Genomic DNA, 26,846 nt, shown 5'->3' on the forward strand with positions numbered 1-26,846 from the left:
CTATGCCAAGAGTCTTCAGCAAGACAGTGGTAGCGGCACAACTGAAGGCTGAGCATATTTCTACACATACTTAGATGATTGGCTAGTCAAGGCGGACACCTTGGAACTTTGGCAGGAGAACGTGGTGTGGCTTTTACACACACACTGTGAAGTGGATACATCTTTCCCAATCCACAAACCAGGAAAACGTTTCTGGGAGCAGGCCTTAACACACAAGTAGCAATGGCATATCCTACAACAAGGGCTCAATCCATACATACTCAAATACAACTCACCCAAATATCACAGTCTCTGAGGAAAGAAATGAAACTCGTAGGGATGATGACTTCTTGTATCCACCTCATTCCCATTACAAGACTTCACATGAGGCCAGTACAGGAATGGTTATACAATCAATAGACTCTGGAATTAGGTACTTAACAGGATCTAGTGGTTGTAACAGACGAGGTCAGCAAGGAACTGAGGTGGTGGACTGCGGGCAACATTCTCAAAGGGAGCCCTTTTTAAGCCCCCTCACCACAAGCTGGCATTACACGGTCGCCTCAATGGTAGGTTGGGGAGCACACATGGATACCCTAAAGATAAGGGTGTTATGGTCAGAACAGGACTCTACCAAACACAACACTTTTCTGGAACTAAAGAGAATCTTCTTTGCACTGAAAACCCTTCAAAGGTCGATCAGTGGGAAAATGGTGCAAATTCTAACAGACAATACAATTGTAATGTTCTACATCAAAAAACGGGGGGGTACAGTACCATATCCACTGTCACAATTTGCTCAGAGCATTTGGAAAAAGGCCATAGCAGATAACATTTCACTGCTAGCAAGTGAAGTCTCCGGAATTGAAAATGTCCAGTAGAACGGGCTAAGGAGACAAACAAACTTCACACTGGACTGGGAAATAGAACAGTCTATTAATGACACATTGTTTGGTCTGTGGGGGAACACCAGACATTGATTTCCTTGCAACATCAGAAAACACAAAAAGCTGGTGCCTAGCATCCAGGTACTGCCATTCCAAATCACATGGGAATGCTAAAAACCTGGCTCTTCCCCGTGGTCTAAAACGGTTGGTTGTATGCAGTCCCTCTTTTTTCTCACCTGTCAGCGCCAAGACACATCTGCATTCAATCGCTTTATAAACGCTATCCTATCCTATCTTATCCTTATGCCCTGTTGATAAGTTGGTACAGGATCTTTGCGCCAGCACTGCTTATCCCAACAGTTCTGAAGAAACACAACAATTTCAACATGACGATGATTCTTATAGCTCCAAAGTGGCGTCTGAAGCCATGATTCCCTCACCTGATCCAATTGTCAAAACATTTCAAATTCCACTGTGCAGGGACACCCACACCATGCATAGGGAAGGGTATTCCACCCTTACCCGGGGGCGATGCAATTGGCAGCGTGGTTTCTGAAGCAGAAGAATTTGAACAAACGTAAATCTGCCAGAGGCCACATTACATATAATCAGAGCAGTCCGAAGGCCGGCACCAGAAGGTGCTATACCTTTAAGTGGAAAAGATATGAAACCTGGTGCTAATCCAATAAGATGGAGCATTTGCTCCACCAAGACACAGCAATAGCTTGATACTTACACATTTAAACAAATTAAAACTCTCATATGCCTTGTTAAGGGTGAATTTATGAGCCAATGCGGCTTACTTAAAAATACTATGTTCATAGAACATTTTGTCACTCCCACAGATGAAGAGGTTCATGGAAGAAGCAAAAATAATTTTTATCAGCAAAGGCGTTACATCCTCCACAGTGGAACTCAAACTTAGTTTTGGCAGGATTAATGTAGGCACCCTTTGAACCAATGCTCAAAGTCACACTCAGACATTTTACACTGAAGACGCTATTCTTGGTAGCAATTACGTCACTAACAAGAATTTGTGAGATACAGTCACCAATGGTGCAGGAGCTTCACATAGCCATACACAAGGATAAAGTTATAATGAGGGCACACCCAAAGTTCCTACCGAGTTTATTTCACTTTTTCACATTAACTAGCCTATCACAACCTCCATCTTTTTCCAGAAATCATCAAATGCTGCAGAAAAGGCCCTCCACACATTGGATGTCAGCTGGGCAGTCATGTACTACATGCAAGCAAGCAACACGCAGCAATCGACAGACACAACCATTTTTTGTAGGCCACTCGGTTCAAACTCTGGGAATGGCTGTCTCCAAGAACATTATTGATAGATGGATTGTACATACTAACCCACTATGTTACTTTTTAGTGAACAAGTCTTTGCTCGGCAAACCACAGTCCCACTTTCTAGTAAGAAAGGGGCTACGATGGCTTTGATGTCCCACGTGTCCATGCAAGATATATGCAGGCCCTCAACATGGTCTTCTCAACATACAATCACAAAACATTTTTGCGTCAACTTATTCTCTTTTTTTTTTTTTTAATATTTTTATTGAGAGTTCATACCGGTAAATACATATTCATAGAAGCGTACATATATACATAGTTAGAAGCATTACATTATTACGTCAAGCGAAAAAGCAAAAAGAGTACTATACAGTAGAGAGTCAGTTGACATGTTAAATATCTACACAGCCAGTAAATCATTCATTTGTAGTTTTGCTGTCCTCCAAGTGGCCATTGGGGCCCAAAGTTGCTTGCCCATATCCCTTAGCTTCACTCCCTTTAAATCATATAATGCTTCCTCAATATTATGTATACCCAGCATTCTGCACAACCACATTTGAAAAGTTGGGGCTTCTGTATCCTTCCAGGCTGCGCTAATTAAAATCCTAAGGACTGCTACGGAAATGAAAACTAAAGCTTCGGCCTCAGTACTCATATCTAGTTTCACATCACAACCGATTATTATCAAAGTTGGGGATAGGTTAATTTTAACGTCGAGTAGCCCCTCTAAAAACCGTGTTATTTCGGTTTTAATAGTTTTTAATTTTTCACAGCCATAGAACATGTGTATAAGATCTGCTGTACCATTACCACATCTGGGGCAGTTGCTATCTGTCGCTTTCCCCCAAGAGAATAATTTTTCGGGCGTATAGTATAAATTAAATAGAGTTTTGAAATGTTGGGCCCTGAGATTCGAGGAACGCAGAAACCTCTTATCCATAGCTAACGCTTTATCAAGGTCTACTTCGGGATCTCCCAATTTTTTGGACCATGTGGTTTCAATTTTTCCAATATCGTCGATTGATGCGTCGTTAAATATTTTATAAATATCTCTAATTCTATGGCCGCCTGACTTCAAATACTCAATTAGTTCGAATTTCCCAAGCTGAGTGATGCATGGCCTAATTGCTTTAATTCTATTTACAATCTGTAGGTATTTGAACTCTTGATAGCCTTGTAGTGAATAGTGGTATGTGAGTTCTTCAAGCGTTCTGCAATGATCTCTGATCATTATTTGCCCCAACTCCACAATGCCATGACTCTCCCAATGACGCCACGTTCCATCCCTACTAAGATTTGGAAAGAGTGTTGAGTTCCACAGTGGTGTGCGATAATGGATGGTGGGTATATCTAGAACTTTTTTAACAGTTTTCCATATAGACCATATACCTTCCAACGTCTTGTATTCAATTTCCTTGTAATAGCTCCTCTGGGTTCTCCTTAATAAAAGCCCTACGGCTTCACTTCCCACCAATAGCTGATAAATTGATGGTATCACCGCCTGCCTGAGGGTTGGGCCCCCCGGATGGAGTAGGATAGCCGTGTCTGCAAGGAGGCATGCAAAATGATAGCTCTTAATATCTGGCAATCCCAACCCACCTCTATCTTGTGGTAATGACATATATCTATTTGACCGCCTTATTTTACCATATTGCCATAAAAATTTCATGAAAATGGACTCAATCTTCTTAATAATTTTCTCGTCAATTTTGAATGGGATTGACCTTAATTTATAAAGCACCTTAGGAAACATTGTCATTTTTATGACGTTGGCCCTCCCAATCAGTGACAACTTTCATGAGTCCATTCTTTTTAGATCTGTTTCCATAGATTTGAAAAGAGGGGTGTAATTATTTTACCTGGTTCTGCATTTATTGTTATACCCAGGTAAACTACAGATTCTACATACCTTCCATCCACCTTGGCTATTTTTTTAGAACAAAGTACCTGTGTTTTATCCACATTTAGTCGGTAGCCCGACACATCTCCAAACTGACTAGTTATATTAACTACCTCCCTCATAGCTAGCTCTGGATCTTTTGTAATGACTGCTAGATCATCCGCATAAGCGAGAAGTTTGGTGTGAAACCCATTTGATATTACTGGTTTAATAAGCGCACTGTTCATTAATTGTGTATCTAAAGGGTCTATGTAGAGCGCGAACAAGATTGGAGAGCATGGGCAGCCCTGTCTTGTACCCCTTGTTATGTTGATCCTATCTGATCTTTCCCCCATTAATTGAATTCTTGCCATAGGCGATGAGTACATAGCCTGGATGGCTTGACAAAATCTAGGGCCAAATCCCCTTGCCTCCATAACCTTCCATAGGAAACTCCATCTGACGCGATCAAATGCCTTCTCCGCATCGAGGAGGATCATTGCAACCTCCTCCCCCCTAGCAGCACCGATGTCGAATAGTGTAATAGCTCTCCTAATATGGTTTGTGGTTCCTCTTCCTGGGATAAACCCATGCTGCCAGGGGGAAACCAAGGACTCAATGATCCCTCCCATACGAGTGGCCATGATTTTGGCATATAGCTTGTTATCACCGTTAATCAATGATATTGGTCTGTAGGAGCCCGGGTTAGTCTTAGGTTTCCCTTTTTTGTGGAAGATTACTATATTAGTTTCTTGCCAGGACGCAGGTATTATTCCGGTATTCATAACACCATTGAATAGATCTAAGAGCATTGGTGTTGTTTCCTCCCTTAGACTTTTATAAAGCTCTACTGGTATAGCATCTGGGCTCGCCGCCTTTCCGCTTGCAAGATCTTTCAGCGCTTCCAATACCTCGGACATTGTAATATCTTGTTCCAGTAGTTCGATCTGGCCTGGTTTTAACTTACTACCCATGTCTAACCAGCGTATATTTGGTGCCTCTGCAGCTGCTTCCTCCTGATATAATTCTTGATAAAATTTCCTGAACCCCTCCAGAATTTCACCAGGTTTGTCGTGTATTTGGCCCTGATATTCAATTTGTGTCACAATGTTCTTACTTGCCACCTGCCTAATTCGCAGGGCAAGAGCTCTACCTGCTTGCTCCCCAGTTTCGTAAAGTCGTGATCTCTGTGCCTGATAATTTGCTGCCGCCTTTCTTGCTAGTTGTTTCTGGATCTCAGCTTTTAAGGAGTTCACTCTATGTAGGCTCTCGACAGATTGAGCACCTGTAATTATATCTTGTCTATGTTGTGTCTCTGCCTCACTCAGTTTTCCCATCAATGCTTCCCTTTCCCTATTAACCTTTTTCCATATGTTGGTGGTATAGCTTATAGTCTCTCCTCTTATTCCTGCTTTGAAGCTATCCCACACGACTCCCCTTGATGCACTATACCTATTAGCGTCAAAAAAGGACTGGGACCATATTTTCATATGAGTGATATAGTTGGCATCCGCTAATAATTTTTTATCAAATGACCAGGGTCTAGGAACCTTGTATGGTTTATTGATGGCCATATTTAAGACTAGGGGATTATGATCAGACATAATTTTCGGAAGCTTATTTATTTGTACACTCCTAAGTAGGGTAGTCGAGATCATGAAATAATCCAATTTCGAGTATTTATTAAAAGGATGTGAAAAATAAGTAAACCCGGGGTCTCCAGTCAGTAAATTTCCCCAAACATCATCTAAGCCATGTGACTGCATCATTGACGTGATTGCTCTAAACACCCTTGGCTTCCTACCTATGTATGCGCTGCCATCCGTAAAATTTGCAGAGATGTTAAAATCGCCACATAATACTATCGGGGTATGCCAATCAATTAATTCATTTTCAATTTGACTAAAGATTTCTGGCTCGTCTGTGTTGGATCCATATACTGTGCAGATAGTGAAACCTAAGTTCATTTCGCAAATTGCCCATCTTCCTAATGAATCCGCCTTACACCTTTTGGCCCCCCTAACCCCACTTTACCAATTATGGCCACACCTCTTATCATAGAAGTCTGGGATGTACATGACAGCAATTCATAGCTTTTAAAATTCAACCAATGTTTTTTGCTCCAGGGTAAGTGGGTCTCTTGTAAACATATTAAATCTAAGTTAATCATATTTAGATATTGTTCAAGCTTCCCCCTCTTTTTCCAATCATTTAATCCTCCTATGTTGAGGGATCCAATCCTTAGTTTAGACATACCTAATTTTTAAATATTTCCATAGCATCAACCTGTCCAGATAACTGATGTATACACAATATACATAATAAGAGCATGTCCTTTGTTTCAATTTTACTCTTTCATTCGAAATCACTTTAACAGTACGAACTCTCTTCAGTTTTTTATTTTCTCCCCCCACATCCGCCACCCACCCCACTTTCCCCCCCTCCCTTCCACACCCTCTTGCCCCCCCCCTCCTGCCACCCCTTGAGGCAACCTGGGTTTAGACTCGCCCAGCTGTTGGTGGCCGTGTGTTCCGCGCGCCTGGACCTGCCACCTGGCCTGATACTTTTTGAGCCTAGTGAGTGTCAACCTTATATCAAATAGCAAAAGTCAATAATTCGTCGGCACTAGATGCCTTATTCTATTTAGTTACCATTATCTTGTTTCATTCTTGCTTCAACCTCCTTGAGATAGGCCTCTGCCTGGATTTCACTTGTGAAACTCCTTGTTGAGCCTTTGTATATTATTTTTAACCGCGCCGGGTTTTGCAGATAGACTGTTGCTCCTAGCTTTTCGAAAGGGGCAAAAAGCTGTCGCATTCGCCATCGTCTTTCTACTGTTGCGTGTGCAAAGTCTGGTCTCGCAAAAAACTTAAAGCCCCTATATTCTCTTTGAGCCGTTGGTCTGGCCAAGTCATATATAGTGTCACGTACCAGAAAGTTTCCAAAGTTGACTAAAAGAGCTCTAGGATATTTTGAAGATTTCTCTGACCGTTTTGGTAGTGTTAGTGGAAAGCGATGTGCTCGGCATACTTCTTTATCCATTTCCCAGGAGTTGAGTTCTGGGAAAGAAGATTTTAGTAGATTGATCATGAAGTTTCTTGGATCGCTCCCTTCCGAGCCCTCGGGAATCCCAAGAAAGCGAAGATTATTCCTCCTTGTTCTATTTTCTTGGTCCTCAGCTTTCATCATCAAGTCCTTAATTATTCCCTCGTGCTCCTTTGCTTGGAGTTGTATCCTTATGCCCTGTTGATAAGTTGGTACAGGATCTTTGCGCCAGCACTGCTTATCCCAACAGTTCTGAAGAAACACAACAATTTCAACATGACGATGATTCTTATAGCTCCAAAGTGGCGCCTGAAGCCATGATTCTCTCACCTGATCCAATTGTCAAAACATTTCAAATTCCACTGTGCAGGGACACCCACACCATGCACAGGGAAGGGTATACCACCCTTACCCGGGGGCGATGCAATTTGCAGCGTGGTTTCTGAAGCAGAAGAATTTGAACAAACTTAAATCTGCCAGAGGCCACATTACATATAATCAGAGCAGTCCGAAGGCCGGCACCAGAAGGTGCTATACCTTTAAGTGGAAAAGATATGAAACCTGGTGCTAATCCAATAAGATGGAGCATTTGCTCCACCAAGACACAGCAATAGCTTGATACTTACACATTTAAACAAATTAAAACTCTCATATGCCTTGTTAAGGGTGAATTTATGAGCCAATGTGGCTTACTTAAAAATACTATGTTCATAGAACATTTTGTCACTCCCACAGATGAAGAGGTTCATGGAAGATGCAAAAATAATTTTTATCAGCAAAGGCGTTACATCCTCCACAGTGGAACTCAAACTTAGTTTTGGCAGGATTAATGTAGGCACCCTTTGAACCAATGCTCAAAGTCACACTCAGACATTTTACACTGAAGACGCTATTCTTGGTAGCAATTACGTCACTAACAAGAATTTGTGAGATACAGTCACCAATGGTGCAGGAGCTTCACATAGCCATACACAAGGATAAAGTTATAATGAGGGCACACCCAAAGTTCCTACCGAGTTTATTTCACTTTTTCACATTAACTAGCCTATCACAACCTCCATCTTTTTCCAGAAATCATCAAATGCTGCAGAAAAGGCCCTCCACACATTGGATGTCAGCTGGGCAGTCATGTACTACATGCAAGCAAGCAACACGCAGCAATCGACAGACACAACCATTTTTTGTAGGCCACTCGGTTCAAACTCTGGGAATGGCTGTCTCCAAGAACATTATTGATAGATGGATTGTACATACTAACCCACTATGTTACTTTTTAGTGAACAAGTCTTTGCTCGGCAAACCACAGTCCCACTTTCTAGGAAGAAAGGGGCTACGATGGCTTTGATGTCCCACTTGTCCATGCAAGATATATGCATGCCCTCAACATGGTCTTCTCAACATACAATCACAAAACATTTTTGCGTCAACTTATTCTCATGCAAAGAAGTTGAGGCATGAAAGGCTATGCTGAACAACATTTTTTCCTCCAGTTCCTTTTCTAATCCCCACCACAAGACAAGTAATATTACTACATAATCTGTGCAAAGCATGTGAACCTAGAAGAGATTTCATGCTGCAAAAGAATTCAGTTTTTACCTGTAATGGAGCTGATCCCTTTTGTAATAGAAAAACAGCTTATGTGAAATATACACTGTAGAAGACCGAGACAGATAAGGGCATATGTTTAAGGGAAGAAAAGAAAACCGGTCTGTTCAAGGTGATATACCAGACAAGCACGTGCTTTAGAGATCTTGGTGCAATCTGTGGGGTTTTCTCTGTGGTCAATTCAACGTTTCACCTCAGAGGCCGAACAAATGAGTAGGTCTGGCGAGTAAAAAGATTTTCTTACAAAATGTGTGAAGTACCTATACACCCTGGATTGCACATTATCTCATGCAGAGGTACACCACATTTTCTAATCATACACCGTAGATTAGTTTGGTTGCACTGAGAAAAAAAGTCTACCCACATATGTTTGCATTCAGTTTATTCCGAACTTATTGGTGATCCCCTTCATGCCTTAACATTCTTACGGTATCCCCCATTTGGTCCCTGCATGTGGTGTACCTGTTTGTTTATCAGGGTTAGCATTTTAATTAACTGGCTTGTATCAATCATTGTTGCTGATTGTTATACGCCCAAAGGATATGAACAAATGCCAGCAGTGTAGGACCTTATTACTATTAAATCTTTAGGGGAGCTGCCTGATTCCATACAATGTCTGTTAATATCAGAATGTCAAACATTCACTCATTCCCTGGCTTCCCCCTTTTTCTATCTTTCTACAGATTTGGCAGTTCGGTGAGTGGGTGGACGTGGTGGTGGATGACTTGCTGCCGATGAAGGATGGCAAGCTCGTGTTTGTCCACTCGGCGGAGGGTACGGAGTTCTGGAGTGCCCTGCTGGAGAAGGCTTATGCCAAGTGAGTGATGTGAAGACGGGTGACTGACTTTGTTGGTCAAGATGCACTCTTTTGTGGAAATAGCTTGAGACTGACCTTGAAGTTGCTTTACACATTGGAGTGAACAGGATAACCAGTAACTCCAATTTTATGGATGGGATCTTGAGCAGGTGATTGTGCAGGTTGTCAAGTCTACCATGCATAACATTACTGTCCTCCGGGAGCCCAGCTTCTTGTTGCAACTATCAGCATCCTCCATGCGGTAATACACAGTGAATCACACGCAACACACACACTTCTCTCACACAAGGACATGCAAAGGATCCCAAGGAAGGGAGAGACAACAAATCTTTAAAATGGACAACCAATAGGCAGTCTACACTCAGGGATGCAAATACAAATATCAAAACTCCTGGACAAGAGTCACTGCCACCATCATCACCACTCGCCTTTTAGCATGGACTGAGGAGGCAGTTCCCACCATCATTCTGTTTGGGTGTACACTTTGGGTGTTGACCAGTTTCAAAAGTAGCCGGATAGATTTTCAATCTTGTCTTGTTGAAAGGTGGTGCACCGGCAGTGAGCTTGAATAATGTTGAGTCCACTGGTGGAAGAACTTTGGGATGGTCTGAAAGATTACAGGGCAGCACAGCGTTACAAAGCCATGAAGTGGACGCCTGTCCCAATAACCCAGGCATCATATCTGAAGCACGCGCAAGAGAACAATACCTGGTGACTTCCTGAAGTAAATGTCTCCAAGGATGACTCTGGGCTTTCTTTGTAAGGGGCATGGAGTGTTCTCAGAATGAGACCCCCCCCTCCCCTCCCCCCCCCAAGCGCCTTGAAACCCTCAGGGGTGAGTAGTGCGCACTAAATCCGCTGATTGATTGCTTGATTGAACGATTAGTATTTAGGGAAAGGCATAGCTCCCAAACCTCTGAGGGCGACTTTGAAGGCATCTTTAATGGTCGGTCTGGGGCATCAGTACAGAAACACGTAGAAGCAGTTGAAGGAATATTTAGCATTTCCCTTCTGTGCTGTCTCCAGGGTATGTGGCTTCTTCAGTGAGCAAGAGACTGCATTGGAGACAACATTTCTTTTGTTGTGATGGGTACATGATTGTGGTGGGCAGCCGGTGCTCCTAGCACAGGTAGGCATTAGATCAAACTTGGATTGTGAGTAGGGCTGTCTTCTGGCTCCTTTTAAGCTGCCACTGGCTTTCAAAAGGATAAATGACAAAGACCACTTTGGAATTTACTTCACGGCTACAATACTTATACCTCAAAGCATATACATTAACTTCACTTGCTATCCTAACGGTTTCCAGCATAGCATTTCGTTTTGTACTAACAGTAACCATGTCCGTTCCAAGAGCCAGCACTTGGCACTACACTGCCTTGTTTGTTGATGGAGTGCAATGCCAATGTAGACCAGATTTTCACATTGTGATCAGACTTTGGTCCTCTCAAAGACAGATGATGGGAAGTTAAGTCTCCTTTGCATCATGGGATGGCAGCCAAGTAGCAGCAGTTCAGTATTGTTCTGCATTTGGCCATATGCCCGACAGCTGAAACAGAGAAATGAACCCGGCATAAATGACCAACTAGATACTCTGCAACTGAGACGAAGATGCTCTATTATAAAGGTCTTGTTGGTGAATCATTGAATTAATGTGCTTCCCAACAACACGCGTGTCCTTGCTCTGCAATGAACCTCCACAGGTTGGCTCTTACTCACTTTGGAATTAGGCCAAGATGACAGACAGAAGGGATATAGCGAGCAGTGTTACCAGATCTAGGCACGTGGCAACCCTCTTTGAAAGCAAGCTCAAAACTAGTTACGGTCCTGTCAAAATAAGAGCGAACCCAAAAATGGCAAAAGAAAATTAAAAAAGGGGATGATGATTAGATAAGGTATTCTTTTCTTGAAAGCCCTTCATTTTTGTGTTGTCTGATTGGACAGGTTCCCTCAAAGCTTACTTTTATTTGCTTGCCAGGTGCTCAACTTGTGGTTTGGGGGCTATATTAGAACTGGACCTAAATTATAAGCGACATTGGAAAAAAGAAACCTAGTATTACTTCGCTTATAATAAATACACTTGGAACACCACAACCTATTGGCTGTTCATTTTTAGGTCTCACCTACGCAGCGTGCATGCGCTGCTTAGGAGAGAACCTCATTAGTCGATGAGCTTTACCCCCAAACGTGCACGCGTTGCAATAGAAAGCAATGCAACGCGTGCACGTTTGGCGATCTCCTCTCGGGAACGAGCGGCTGGCATATGGCAGCAGTTATCGCGGCGCCAGCTGCTCCCTCCCGCGAGTGAATCACGCAGGCCCCCCTCCTCTCTCCCCTCCCCCTGCTTCGAGGCGCGCACGCTTGTTTTCCCTCGCATCAGCCCTGTTACATTAGCATGTGCAGGTTAGAAACCACAAGAATGCAGAACTGTCTGCTCCGCAGAGGCTGCAGCCTGTCCTTGCTTGGCGGAGTTTGGCCTGCCCGCCCAGCGCTCCTCCTTGTTGATCTGTTCTGAATTCCTTAGCAGTGGAAAAATATGCAGAAACTCTGAAATGAATTCACAGCCACAGTCTGCTTTTCTTCGCTATTTTTGCAGCGTGGGTTCGTGTTTGTTTCTCCATTCACAGGGAAAGTAGGCATCTCGTGGCGAAAAAAACACAAGAGTCCCGGTTCAAGCAGAGGACGAAACGAAACAGAAATAAATTAACAACGCTCAGGAATGTTAGAAAACAAAACAACAAAAAAACAGCCTCCCGGATGAGTACAGTCTGACATGACACAACTTGACAAGGCGTCAATTGATATGGTTTAGCAGAGTGATTAATTCTGAGTAAACACGGAGCCTCTGCATGCAATGGAGTCACTAGGCCGAGTGTTGTGTTTTTGCGCCACATCTGCGCCCACACAATACCACTCAGTGCCACATAATTATGTGCTTCATAATTACACTGCACTCAACGCAACATACACTCCAAACAATACAACTCAGTGCCACATAATTACAAGCCACACAATTACACTCTACTGAATACAACACACACTCCACACAATACCACTCCATGCCACATAATTATATGCTACATCATTACACTGCACTCAATGCAACATACACTCCAAATACCACTCAGTACCCCATAATTACACTCTACTGAATGCCACACAATTACACTGCACTTAATGCAAAATGCACTCCACACCATGCCACAATTTCACAAAGCATAATTTCACAGAACACCACAGTTCCAGACCACACAATTCAACTCAACACATTTCCAATACACACCGCATAATTACACACCAAACAACATATTTCGACTCCAAAACTCCACAATCCACAACGTACCTCCAATCCACACCATATAGTGTCACCATCTGAGCACCAAACATCATTCACCACCACCATTTTGCATCAGCGCACCACCTAAGCATCACGTTAGTCTGACCTTGGAATCTGGCATCTGTTGATTCTCCCCTAGTGTCCGTCCGCTGCTCGTGTTCTAATTAAATTACTGTTTTCAAACATCCACTCCCCCGTTATTTATGTCCCGTTCCCCCATAAAGAAATAATTATAACAAACAAGCATGAGAACAGACAGGAAGTTGCCAGCAGTGCAAGCACGAAAAAAGTAGACGACAATGTTTGTTATAATCTTTTTTTAATCCGTTTTTTCAGTTGCATATAATGTTGCCTTTGTTTGTATAAAGGTAACAAAAGTGCTTAACACTTTTTATTATAGGTTTTGAACATAATGCACAGCAGCCACAATGCTCTACAACATAGCCAAAAGTTCTGGCTAAACACATAAGGTGCCAAAGGCGAGACCTATTGGCTATGCCAATGCTTGCCATATTGTGTGAGCTGAAACCCTTTGCCAATAAGGAATGGATGGCTACCAGTTGTGCTGTTATGTGTGCAGACCAAAGGTCTCTGAGCAAGTCTGCTGTTCAATCCCTCATACTGTCGCATCTGGATGGTGGTGTAATCCGCTACATGAAAAACAAACAAAAACTGTTTGAGAGCGAAGCACTTTTCACAGGCTCCCGTGGGATGCTATGTGAGAAACCCAATTCTTTCCTTTATGTTTCCATCTTTTTCAAACTATACATTGTCAAAACAAATTGTCCATATGATACATAATCCTTGTGGAGAAACCAAAATGACTCAAATGCTTGTCGATGTCATATGTTTTAATGACTTTTTTCTTGCTTGAGTATTCTTCTTTTAGTACATTACATCATGTACAATGATTCCTCTTAACATCATTATGGCAGTCGCTCCCAATGCATTTCGGTATTATATACCTTCGTCAGGGGAATACTGAAAATTAACGTAAAACAATCATCAGACCTCTACATGGGGATCAGAGGACCCCACCTCGTGTACATGCAAACACTTGTGTAATATTTATATGAACGATACCATCTCTGTGCACATGCTAATGTCTATGTATTTCCGTGATCTTAGAACTATGTAACCTCCAACATGCCAGTTCACCCTGTGCTGCATCACGACCACATGCTGGTCAATAACATGCTAATCATACCTGCTCTGATGCTCCTATGTCTCACCGATGTGTGCAAGCTGCTAAGAGCTAACGGAAAGCTGTGAAAAAGAGATAATGTCACTGTATTTACACCTCTTATCTAAAACCTCGACTGTGCCGAATCATGTAAAGCAGCGTACCTTAAAGGCTTGCCGATGTTACCAACGCTCAGTGTTCTCGATGTCGCTGTTTTTCAGGCTGCCACGTAACGTCAATTCTGCCAACAAACGGACACTGTGTTACTAACCCGCCCTGCTACACGAAGAACGTGTTGCTTGCTAGTGTTAATACTGAGACGCTGCCAAAGTCTCTTACCTGGCGTGTCGGTTGCTGACTAGCTCCTAATCCTATCGTGTGGCGTGGAGGCTGCCTTCCGTGTCCTGCGCGGTGCCTTCTAAACAAAACTAAACATAAGTGACGGACTACTGTTGTGTTCTAGTGACGGGCGCCATCTTGAAGTGGATGTGAGTGTCTGTGCACCAAGTAAAATCATATGTAAATCACTAGCGCATCGGAAGCTGTAACTTGACATGCTACTAGGTACTGACAGGAAATTTTCTGCGTTTGTATACAATAGACAGTAGTGTGACATTATACAGAAGGGACAGTCTTTACATACAACATTAAACGAGATGCTACATAATCAATATAGAAAATAACATGAAAAAACAACAGGAGTGGTGGTTCAGTACATTTTACAACATCCTTATTTACAGAAAACACATGTATTCAATTTTATCATTGAGACCACGTGGTTCAAGCGAATTCAACTGGCGGATCCAATATGTTTCCCTTTGGGACAGATGGCCATTGGTGTCAGCATGTGACTTTTTGTCTATACTATCTAACACCGTGTATCGTAATTGAGGTATGGTGTGTTGTCGTTCTTTCCAATGTGTGGCCAGGTTAGATTTGGGGTTACAAGTTCTTATCATGCTCTTATGCTCTGTAATTCGCACTTTCACCTTGCATGTAGTTTTCCCTACATATACTAACCCGCAGGGACATTTGATGGCGTACACTACCATTTCAGTGTTGCAATCAGACGTGTGTCTGAGATGAATCTGTTTGCCTGTATGGGGATGTGGAAAAACGTTCCCTACCATCACGTTACCGCAATGTCCACAATTGTGACATTTCACCATGCCTCTATGATGACCTACTTTGGTCTGTGTCTGAGCTTGTTTCAATATTTCCTTTAGATTTTTAGATCTCGTGTGTGCAAACAAGGGTTTGTCTACAAACACTGTCTTAAAATCCGATTCCTGTTCGATCACTTCCCATCTTTTTAGTATGCTTTTCTTGATCAGCCTGCTGGCTGTGGAGTGTTTGATAACAAACACCTCCCTTTCAAGTGTAGGTCTGGTAGTTTTTACTAGAAGTGTTTCTCTGCTGATAGATCTGGCCTTAAGTTTAGCCTGCTGCAATAATTCCTCTGGATACCCTCTTTCTTTGTAAGCCTGTGTCATGACCTCCATCTCTAGTGTTCCTTGTGAACAAATTCTGCGAGCCCGCAAGAACTGCGAGAAGGGTTAATGGTTCTTCAAAGACATGGTATGAAAACTACTGTAATGTAGTGCATTATTGCGATCGGTGGGTTTTTTATACAATCTTGTATGTAGTTCTAAACCATGTTTTTCAATGAGGATGTCAAGATAGTTAATCGTTTCTGCATGTATGGAATAAGTTATTTTGATCTGATCATGTCTGCCATTCAACTCTATTAGAAGATTTTCTAGAGAGTTGTGGGGGCCTTTCCACACTATTAGAATGTCGTCTATAAACCTGACGAAGAGTTTCAAATGCTGTTTCCATTCCTGATTCTGTAGGATATCATCTTCCTCATATTTTGCCATAAATATATTGGCAAATGTTGGTGCCCCAGTAAAATCCATGCTGGTTCCTGTCCGCTGGAGGTAAAAGTTATCCTCCCATTGAAAATACCCATGGTAAAGGCAAAAATGGAGCAATTCTAGAAGAAATACATTAGTACCCTCTTCATAGTCATGTCTTAATAACATCCATTCCACTGCCTCCATCCCCTCCTGGTGGGGGATGGAGGTGTACAATGCCGTTATGTCTACTGTGCAAAGCCATATGTGCTCTTCTGAAGTGATGGTGACTTCCTGAAGTCTCTTTAGACAATCTGTCGTATCTTGTATGTACGTGCTCCACTGCTGAACTAATGGCTGTAGGTAATGGTCTAAAAATGTCCCTAACGGTTCATACAGTGAACCACATCCGGCCACAATTGGCCTGAATGGTGGGTCCACCGGATTTTTGTGCATTTTCGGCACCATGTATATGTGGGGTCTCTTCGGATATTGTGTCGTCAAAAATCTGTGAGTTTGCTCATCTATCCATCCCATCTTTACTGCATTTTCAAGGATAGTCTGTAAGATGGATTGGAATCGAACCGTGGGGTCCGCATCAAGTTTAATGTAGGTGTCCTCATCGTTCACATGCTGATTGACCTTAGCCTGATAGTAGGTTTTATTAAGCACCACCAGGGCGCCACCTTTATCAGCTGGCACTATCTTGAGGGTGTCATTCTCTGCTAATTTACTTCTAGAATTGCTCCATTTTTGCCTTTACCATGGGTATTTTCAATGGGAGGATAACTTTTACCTCCAGCGGACAGGAACCAGCATGGGTTTTACTGGGGCACCGACATTTGCCAATATATTTATGGCAAAATATGAGGAAGATAATATACTACAGAATCAGGAATGGAAACAGCATTTGAAACTCTTCGTCAGGTTTATAGACGACATTCTAATAGTGTGGAAAGGCCCCCACAACTCTCTAGAAAATCTTCTAATAGAGTTGAATGGCAGACCTGATCAGATCAAAATAACTTATTCCATACATGCAGAAACGATTAACTATCTTGACATCCTCATTGAAAAACATGGTTTAGAACTACATACAAGATTGTATAAAAAACCCACCGATCGCAATAATGCACTACATTACAGTAGTTTTCATACCATGTCTTTGAAGAACCATTTACCCTTCTCGCAGTTTTTGCGGGCTCGCAGAATTTGTTCACAAGAAACACAAGGAACACTAGAGATGGAGGTCATGACACAGGCTTACAAAGAAAGAGGGTATCCAGAGGAATTATTGCAGCAGGCTAAACTTAAGGCCAGATCTATCAGCAGAGAAACACTTCTAGTAAAAACTACCAGACCTACACTTGAAAGGGAGGTGTTTGTTATCAAACACTCCACAGCCAGCAGGCTGATCAAGAAAAGCATACTAAAAAGAGGGGAAGTGATCGATCACAATCGGATTTTAAGACAGTGTTTGTAGACAAACCCTTGTTTGCACACACGAGATCTAAAAATCTAAAGGAAATATTGAAACCAGCTCAGACACAGACCAAAGTAGGTCATCATAGAGGCATGGTGAAATGTCACAATTGTGGACATTGCGGTAACGTGATGGTAGGGAACGTTTTTCCACATCCCCATACAGGCAAACAGATGCATCTCAGACACACGTCTGATTGCAACACTGAAATGGTAGTGTACGCCATCAAATGTCCCTGCGGGTTAGTATATGTAGGGAAAACTACACGCAAGGTGAAAGTGCGAATTACAGAGCATAAGAGCATGATAAGAACTTGTAACCCCAAATCTAACCTGGCCACACATTGGAAAGAACAACAACACACCATACCTCAATTACGATACACGGTGTTAGAGAGTATAGACAAAAAGTCACATGCTGACACCAATCGCCATCTGTCCCAAAGGGAAACATATTGGATCCGCCAGTTGAATTCGCTTGAACCACGTGGTCTCAATGATAAAATTGAATACATGTGTTTTCTGTAAATAAGGATGTTGTAAAATGTACTGAACCACCACTCCTGTTGTTTTTTCATGTTATTTTCTATATTGATTATGTAGCATCTCGTTTAATGTTGTATGTAAAGACTGTCCCTTCTGTATAATGTCACACTACTGTCTATTGTATACAAACGCAGAAAATTTCCTGTCAGTACCTAGTAGCATGTCAAGTTACAGCTTCCGATGCGCTAGTGATTTACATATGATTTTCCTTGGTGCACAGAGACTCACATCCACTTCAAGATGGCGCCCGTCACTAGAACACAACAGTAGTCCGTCACTTATGTTTAGTTCTGTTTAGAAGGCACCGCGCAGGACACGGAAGGCAGCCTCCACGCCACACGATAGGATTAGGAGCTAGTCAGCAACCGACACGCCAGGTAAGAGACTTCGGCAGCGTCTCAGTATTAACACTAGCAAGCAACACGTTCTTCGTGTAGCAGGGCGGGTTAGTAACACAGTGTCAGTTTGTTGGCAGAATTGACGTTACGTGGCAGCCTGAAATACAGCGACATCGAGAACACTGAGCGTTGGTAACATCGGCAAGCCTTTAAGGTACGCTGCTTTACATGACTCGGCACAGTCGAGGTTTTAGATAAGAGGTGTAAATACAGTGACATTATCTCTTTTTCACAGCTTTCCGTTAGCTCTTAGCAGCTTGCACACATATCGGTGAGACATAGGAGCATCAGAGCAGGTATGATTAGCATGTTATTGACCAGCATGTGGTCGTGATGCAGCACAGGGTGAACTGGCATGTTGGAGGTTACATAGTTCTAAGATCACGGAAATACATAGACATTAGCATGTGCACAGAGATGGTATCGTTCATATAAATATTACACGAGTGTTTGCATGTACACGAGGTGGGGTCCACTGATCCCCATGTAGAGGTCTGATGATTGTTTTACGTTAATTTTCAGTATTCCCCTGACGAAGGTATATAATACCGAAATGCATTGGGAGCGACTGCCATAATGATGTTAAGAGGAATCATTGTACATGATGTAATGTACTAAAAGAAGAATACTCAAGCAAGAAAAAAGTCATTAAAACATATGACATCGACAAGCATTTGAGTCATTTTGGTTTCTCCACAAGGATTATGTATCATATGGACAATTTGTTTTGACAATGTATAGTTTGAAAAAGATGGAAACATAAAGGAAAGAATTGGGTTTCTCACATAGCATCCCACGGGAGCCTGCGAAAAGTGCTTCGCTCTCAAACAGTTTTTGTTTGTTTTTCATGTTATGCACTGACCAGGGCCAGTCAGTTTGAGCGGGAGCACCGTATAACTAGTAAGATTAAAATACACGCTTGGATTACAGCTGACATAGGTGTGCAGAGTGCCATATCTCTTTGTAGGTGTAATCCGCTACTACATGGCTTCCCTGACACCACACTGACACACCGTAGGGGCATCCTACACGCTGCCCCTCTCTCATCCATGGCCTAAAATAATATATATTCCCCCCCCACCCCCTCATCCTGGTTGAATTCTTTTGGCTACCCTGGCCGGCACCATTCTTAAATCCAGCTGCAGACCATTTCTGGTATACCTTGGTACGCCCTCAGCCTTGACACAGCACACACTCAACTGTGTAAAAAAGAAAAAAAAGACTGCAGACCTTTCCTATGCACCCAGAATCTGGAACAATATTGCGTGTATACATTGGGACTGCCCCAACTCTGCTAAAAATTTAGGAAAGTGTTGAAGAATCACCTCTTTAAAGGAATTAACCACAATGAATTAACCAACCATCACCTACCTTCTTCTCCTCTTAATCATTGATTTTATGCTTGTCTTTGACAATTTACAGCGGTGCGCTGCCTTTTGGCTCAGTTTGTACTAATAAAATACCATGTACATACTTGCATCAATATTGTGTGGTCACTGCCAACCAAGGTTGTATGTATGGCTGCAACCCAGGTGAGAAAGACTCCACCACCATGCATAACATAAAATAAATACAGATGTGGTGAGCGATAGATTGATCATTAGCACTACACCCCAACTTGCGACCCCTTCCGTACGCCGCCAACCTCTCGCATGGTCTTTGGTTGTGCACGGTGTGGGGTTTGCCCACTGTGCTGTACCTCTATCCCCCCGGTGGCAGCCAACCCCATGTTACGTAAAGCCTTTGGCTGTGCGCAGCAGGGTTGGGCTTCGAGGCCTAGTCCAATCTCCTACCGGCCAGGAGCAGACATGCTTTCCCTGCCTGTGTTGCTGCAGGCAGGGAACACTTGTTCGCTCCTGCCTGGCAGGAAATTTACTAATTCTGCTGACAGGCAGACGCTAACATATGCTTCTCTGCCTGAGCTGGTCTGGGCAGGGAAACTATAGTGTCCTGGGTGTGGGCTACTAAGGGCACAGAAACGGAGCGGGCCCTGGGGAGTAGGTCCCCCGGGGCCTTTAGAGTCTCTGGGAGGGGAGCTGCACAGCTCTCAGCCACTTTTTTGATGAATTCAGCCCCTGGGAGATTGGCTCACCAGGGCCTTTCTAGGCCACATGCTCCCTCCCCTAATTTTCGATTGCGCTGACCCCTGGTCCTGGCCAACCCTGGGGCGTGGGGAGGGGGGGGCAGGGGGGGTTCGTTAGTTGACACTCAAGGGAGCCTGCACTTTTTAAACTTTTTTTTGGGCCAAAGATTCTCAGATGACTGCAATTATGCTGCAAAATAAAAGAAAAAAATGATTTGTGACCCCGGACGGGGTCCCTCGGGCCTTACCACGAGACCCAGGTGGTGAGGGTATCCCTACCCTGCCCCCTTTGTCTTTTTTTACTATATTTTTCGGACTCTGAACTCCGTCCAAGTCCTAAGATGGCTCCTGCCGCATCCTTGTTGATATGGTGGGAGCAAATCCGATCTCAGCAGGAGATCTTTCGGATCCTTGAAACTTCCGGCATGAAATTTATGAAGATTTTGAGCCTTCATTGCTCAAAAACTACTGAACGGATTTACACCAAATTACAAAGAGCACTCTGTAGGTGTGTCTAAAGTTCCTATTGAAAAATGAATAAGGAAAACACATTTTGGGACCCCCCATTCCCCCTTTCTCAGCCCCTGCCTGACCGATTACCCCAATACTTTCCATGTGCAAAGTAGTTAAAAAGTAGCACTTTAAAAAAAAAATGTGTGTAGATGTAACAGACTGTGACAACACCAAAAAGTCATTCCCTACACTATCGGAAAAATGCTTTTTGACTTGCTTATAAGTCGTTTGAGTAATTTTCACGAAATGTTCCAAAAGAAGTGACTTCCTGATTCTAGTTGTGCATGGAAAGTTTTGGGGTGATCCGTCGAGTAGGGGGTGAGAAAAATGGGGGAGGGGTAAAAAAAAGTGTTTCCCATGTTAATTCCCGTAGAGATTTTAGACACGACTACACCCCGAACCGCTAAAGGGAATTACACCAAATTTGGCAGCAAGCTGATTTGGTATAAATCCGTTCAGTTTTTGAGATATTAAAGAAAAATACATTTGTATATCTGGACGGAGAAAAAGCACAGATCTCATGTTGAGATCTGAATGACTCTCAGCACTTCAACCAGGAAGTGCTGGCAGCCATCTTCTACGCGGCACCGGGAGAGACAAAGTTTGTTTGCCACAGCTCACCTTGAGGAAAGTGTGACTATAGGGAACTGTCGTCGCTCCCCCGCCAGTTAAGATCTAGATTTGAAATGAACTTGCTTCCGCATAGAGAGCAAGGGGCTCTACCACATTTAACCTGAGCAGTTATTCAGAAGGCTGGCCTTCCTTATCCCGTGGATCATCAGGAGGTAGGATTAGCACCCATGGGATCATATTGTTGTGAGTTCTGATGAAAGCCGGGGTATTACATTTGGCTGGCTGAAACATGTCGACGGTTTGGCACAGTGGAGGGGTTGGTGTCTCATTATAAGCTCCCCAATCCATCGTCCACTGGTCCTGGTATGACCATTTTACTCTGGACAGGGTACCCAATATTAAAATTGTTATAGGGTCTCCCTGGAACCAGTTTTAATCACTACATCTGCACATATCTTCACCTGTGATCCCATATTATTGTCACTTTTTGTTGTATTGTCTTCCCCCTCCCTATTGCTCCACCTCCTGCGTTGGTCTGCGCGGAGGTGTGTTAGCAGCCCTATGATGAAGCATTACACAGCTTGCTTTGTGTGAGGGCAGTTTTAACACTCCTGTGTGTTTCCCCCACATTTGTTTACAGCTATCAGAATATAAAGTCCCTCTTCTATGTTGTGTTTGAGCCATCTTGGGAGCAATATACATGATAGCACCCCATTGAAATGCATCGTAGTGAATGGTAGGTTTTGAAGGTCACAAAAAGTATAATGTATAAAGGGTGATAACAGTTTGTAGTTGGAATATAAATCATTTGTTGATGGTACCATTCTAATTTTAGGAATTGTGGTGTGTTCTAACCTGGTTTTACCCAGTGAAAAAGCCTACTGCTAGGATTTCATGAATCATGTTTGAGAGAACTGTTTTCTCATGATTTTCTCATTGAGGTTATTGAAGGTGTTCCAGAAGCTAACATGAGAGCTTATTTTCTGTAAATTCACACTATCTTTCATATGAAAATGAAGTCTGACATTTTCAGAAAAACATGTACTTCCAACAGGAGCAACCTGTCAGTTAATTCCCCTGTGTTCTACTGAAGCCTCTCCGTGTTCTAAAGAACAACTAGAGTGCTAGCAGTCTTACTTGAAGTATGGCCCACCTGAAGCCATCTTGATTGAATCAAACTGGTAAAACTTGAAACATTTAATTTAGAAAGGAAAAAATGAGGAGGTTCATTTTGTCTTAGAGATTATGGTTCGGGTTGTGGAAAGAAAAGTTAGGATCCGTTTTAGGTGAGTTCTCAATATCTTCCTCTTCTATTTCATTAACACATTCTGACATGCAGACTAAAACATGCATTTTCAACACCAGCAGCAGACTGCCAGTTAACTCATTGGTGATCAGCAGCTTTACACAATACAAAGCTCCCTCATGACCTATATTCCTTTCATTAATGTAGAACTTAATTCAGCATAGGCTAAACGACAATGTCATGACATCAACAAAATTCGTAAGATAACATAGATGTAATCATTGTTTATTTGACTTCTTTTTATCATTGAAGATATATGTATCAAAAATTGCTTTGCTTTTTTTCTCCTTTTTTGAATATAATAAACAATTTTTGTTTAAATATACATACAGGTGAACAAAATAGTTACATAAAATTCAAGATTAAATGCAATAAACTGTTAATCAAATAACCCCTGAGTGAAAAATCATACAGAAGAAAACTATTCATACATACTACAACAGAACTATCCAACCTCGTACAAACTCATACAACATTTGCAAACACATATATCTGGAAAAGAGGGAGACAACAGATTGCATAATCTCCACGACCAAATGGGATAGATGTGTTCAGCAGATTCTGAACAATATAGGTTGATGCGCATTTCAGTGGCATATAAGAGGTAATACGGCCACCTTCCTCAGGACCTTGCCAGATACCAAAGAGACAAAGTAACACCCAGGGGATACAAGTCGTGTTGATTCAAGTGTTATATCAAAAGGGATGGCCACTAACTGTTATCATAACATGTAGCAGTGTCTTTTACTCGTAATACATGTTCTAAAACCCTCACGTATTTTGTTCGGTAGTCTAAATATCACGTGTGCAGTAAGTCGCAACAGAAATGAATCTTCTAGTTACGTGGGGCTGAGCGCTTATGCAGATATATTTATCTCATAGAATTGGACTGAACCGGGCGGTTTGTCAAATGTTAGATGGTGGAGTATTAGCTCTTAAGGGTAAATGCCTGGTAGACTAAGAGCTCACGCATACGAAGTTGTCAGCGAAGTCTATCAGATGTGGGCTGATACGTGGACCATCGAAATATATCTTCAATGATAAAAAAGAAGTCAAATACACATGATAAAATCCATTTTATCTTAGGAATTTTGTTGATGGAATGACATTATTGTTTAGCCCATGCTGAATTAAGTTCTATATTGATGAAAGGAATATGGGTCACGAGGAAGCTCTTTATTGTGTGTTATGTTCTTCCCCTGACCTCAAATTATCTCCTTTAGAGTGGGTCCCCCTTGTTTGCTTGATCAGCAGCTTTACTACAGTGTTCTAATGATCAACTAGAGTGCTACCATTCTGAATGTGTGGCAAAAGTGTGGCACATCTAAATGCCATCTTGATGGCATCGAGAGGAAAACTGAAAGCATTTCCTACTGAGCATACTGCAGTAAATGAGGAAATTAGGGGGCTTCTTAACAAACTAGTCTCCCAAAATGACCACCAGAGAAAAAAGAGCCCAAATGTAGGACAAATATCACCAACATTTTGGCCAAGTATAGCCCAATGATAAAAGTGTGCAAAGCACTAACTTTTTTTGAAGGTTTATATAGTACAGCCTTGACCCGAAAGTATTGAAGTGCTTTACATAAGCATCACATTTCACAAGAACACATTCATTTTGGTCTTAGGCATGGGGAGATTAAGTGATTTGCCCAGAATCACAGGATGTCGAGCTGATGCCGAACCTCATTCCCTAGATGCAAAGTGTGCAGCGCTGGCTGTAACGCCACATCCTCTCCCCTAAGTGTAACATAATAAAGAGATTAACTGGATAAAAAAACAAAGTAAAATAATCATTTAAAAGTGTTTTGTCACTATTTGAAAGTTCTGAAAATATGTCCTCGTTTTAGTTTTATAGAGTACTGACCATGATTTCTATGGGAAGAGGACCTTCTTGTTTTTATAATGTCTAAAGGAAATACTTTAGGTATTATAGTTTTGAATACATCAAGATTACGTCAGGCGTGCCACACTTTTGTAATAAATTTACAATGTTAGCAATCTAGTTGATCATTAGAATACTGTTGGGAGGCAGAGGTCAGGGGCACAGACTCTGATAATTGAGGTCAGGGAGGAGGGTGCAGAGGCTACAAGTTGACCATGCTGGACAGGCAGATGGGGCAGTGGCAGCACAATGGATTATGGAGGGCAGGGGAAAGGGGGCAGGGGTAACATACCAACCATGCAGCACAGGCAAGAGAGGTTTAGGCAATATAACAGACAATTGAGGGCAAAAGGAAGATCCTGTTCCCGTATCTGGCACCTCGATGCTGGAATGAGCTTCCTTTTTCTTTGAGAATAGCAAACAGTCTGCTCTCCTTTAGAAAGAAACTGAAGACCTGGCTTCTCTCCCAGTAATTTTCTGTCGGCCCGTGGTTGGTGTTGTGTTGTGCATTTTTCCTTTTAGTTCTCTTTGCCAAAGCGCCGGGACACTCCTTGGAGTAGCCGTGCGCTATAGAAGAGACCTTTATAACATAACATAACATACACCATACATGCCTACAGACCTAATTTAGGCAGAAGACTCCCAATGCTTTTAAGCCCAACATGGCTGTACTTTATCTGTCTCCTTCGTAAAATATATTTTTCAGTGTAAGTAAATGTGGAAAATCAATTTCAGAGGTTTCCTTTTCAAAATATCCCTCTATCAAGTTCATAACGTTTACATGTATGGTACATTAGATCACGGAGGGCAGGAGGAATGGGGTAGAGACATGGACTTTGATAACAGTGGGCATGACTGAGATGGGCAGGGGCACCAAACTGATCTTACAGGGCAGGTATTGGGGGTTGCAGCAGCACAATACACCACACAGGGCAAGCTGGATGGCAGTGAGGCACCACAGACCATGGAATGCACATCAACAGCAGTGAGCGGAGGGTAATAGGCAAGGGCAGCAAGCTGACCATACTGGACAAACAGGTGGCGCAGTTGCAGCATAACGGTCTATGAAGGGCAGGAGGGCGGGGGGAGGGGCACGACAATGGACCATACTAGGCAGGAGGCAGGGGATAGGGGTCTGCATATGGAAAACGGAGTGAGAGGACCAGGAGGCAGGAGCAGCAAGCTGACCATGGAGGACAGGTGTGTTGGACAATGGAGGCACGACATACCATGGAAGGCAACAGTGAGACTATAATGCCATACACACAGACAATAGAGGGGAGGTGGTATGGGGCAGCAAGCTTACCACACTGGGCAGGTGGAGAGCGCTGTGGCAGCACAGAAAACCATGCATGGCAAGCATTAGGGTTAGTGGCAGCACATTGGCCATGGTGGACCAGAGGGAGGAGGCAGGGGCATGCACAAAGGACCACTGAGTGCAAAAGTGAGGGGTATGGGATAGAAACAGACAAGGGAGGGCAGGGGAAGGGGAGAGAGGTTGGTCCTCCGTTGCTTCTTCTCGGATCCAGTTGGACAATTTAGACACTTTCAAAGTGTGTGAAAAGGAGATACTTGAGAGTTTTATAATTATTGCTGATCTGCACAGCACAAACATCAGTAGTGGACATTTTAGACAAAAATTGATTCTGATCACGAGGGATAGTTTTGGTTCAGTGCATACTCCGCAGGTAACTCTCATGACATAACATAACGTGTATTTGTAAAGCGCACATTCACCCAGAAGGGTATCTTGGTGCCGAATAATAGATTTTTATTGTTACCCAACTCAATGGTTCCCTGTTTTGTCCACCACAGAAGGATGAAAGTCTGAGTAGACCTGCTGAATTTGAAGCTGCGACCATGAGGTCAAACACAGGCCCCCACAGTGGATACATTAGTCCACTAAGCCACCATCCTCCTACGCAAAGTTGTCCTATCCTTCCCATTTAGGCCAGCCTCTCCTTCACCCCTTCCTCCCACCTTTCACCATAGCCCTCATCACTCTCTACCTACAGGTCATCCACTTCACCCCACAGGTCATAATCATCTTCTCCCCTTTACAAGTCGCCTTATCCCTCTCCATCTCTCGCTTTCTGCCTCCCTCTCCATACAGATTACCTTTCCTGCAGGCCTCCTTCTCCGGGATCACTCCTCACATGTGGGTGGCTCT

At 42.8% G+C, this 26,846-nt stretch overlaps 1 protein-coding gene across 1 annotated transcript in view; it reads left to right on the forward strand.

Moving 5' to 3' along the window:
* CAPN1 (calpain 1) overlaps nt 1-26,846 on the forward strand; it is a 356,218-nt gene that overhangs the window by 237,969 nt on the left and 91,403 nt on the right. Inside the window, exon 5 of the mRNA XM_086938029.1 lies at nt 9,384-9,517. Within this exon, the coding sequence (XP_086794155.1) occupies nt 9,384-9,517 (134 nt within the window). The remainder of the gene's footprint in view (nt 1-9,383; nt 9,518-26,846) is intronic.

The sequence above is a fragment of the Lissotriton vulgaris genome, chromosome 9, assembly GCF_964263255.1.
Source record: "Lissotriton vulgaris chromosome 9, aLisVul1.2, whole genome shotgun sequence".
Classification (NCBI taxonomy): Eukaryota; Metazoa; Chordata; class Amphibia; order Caudata; family Salamandridae; genus Lissotriton; species Lissotriton vulgaris.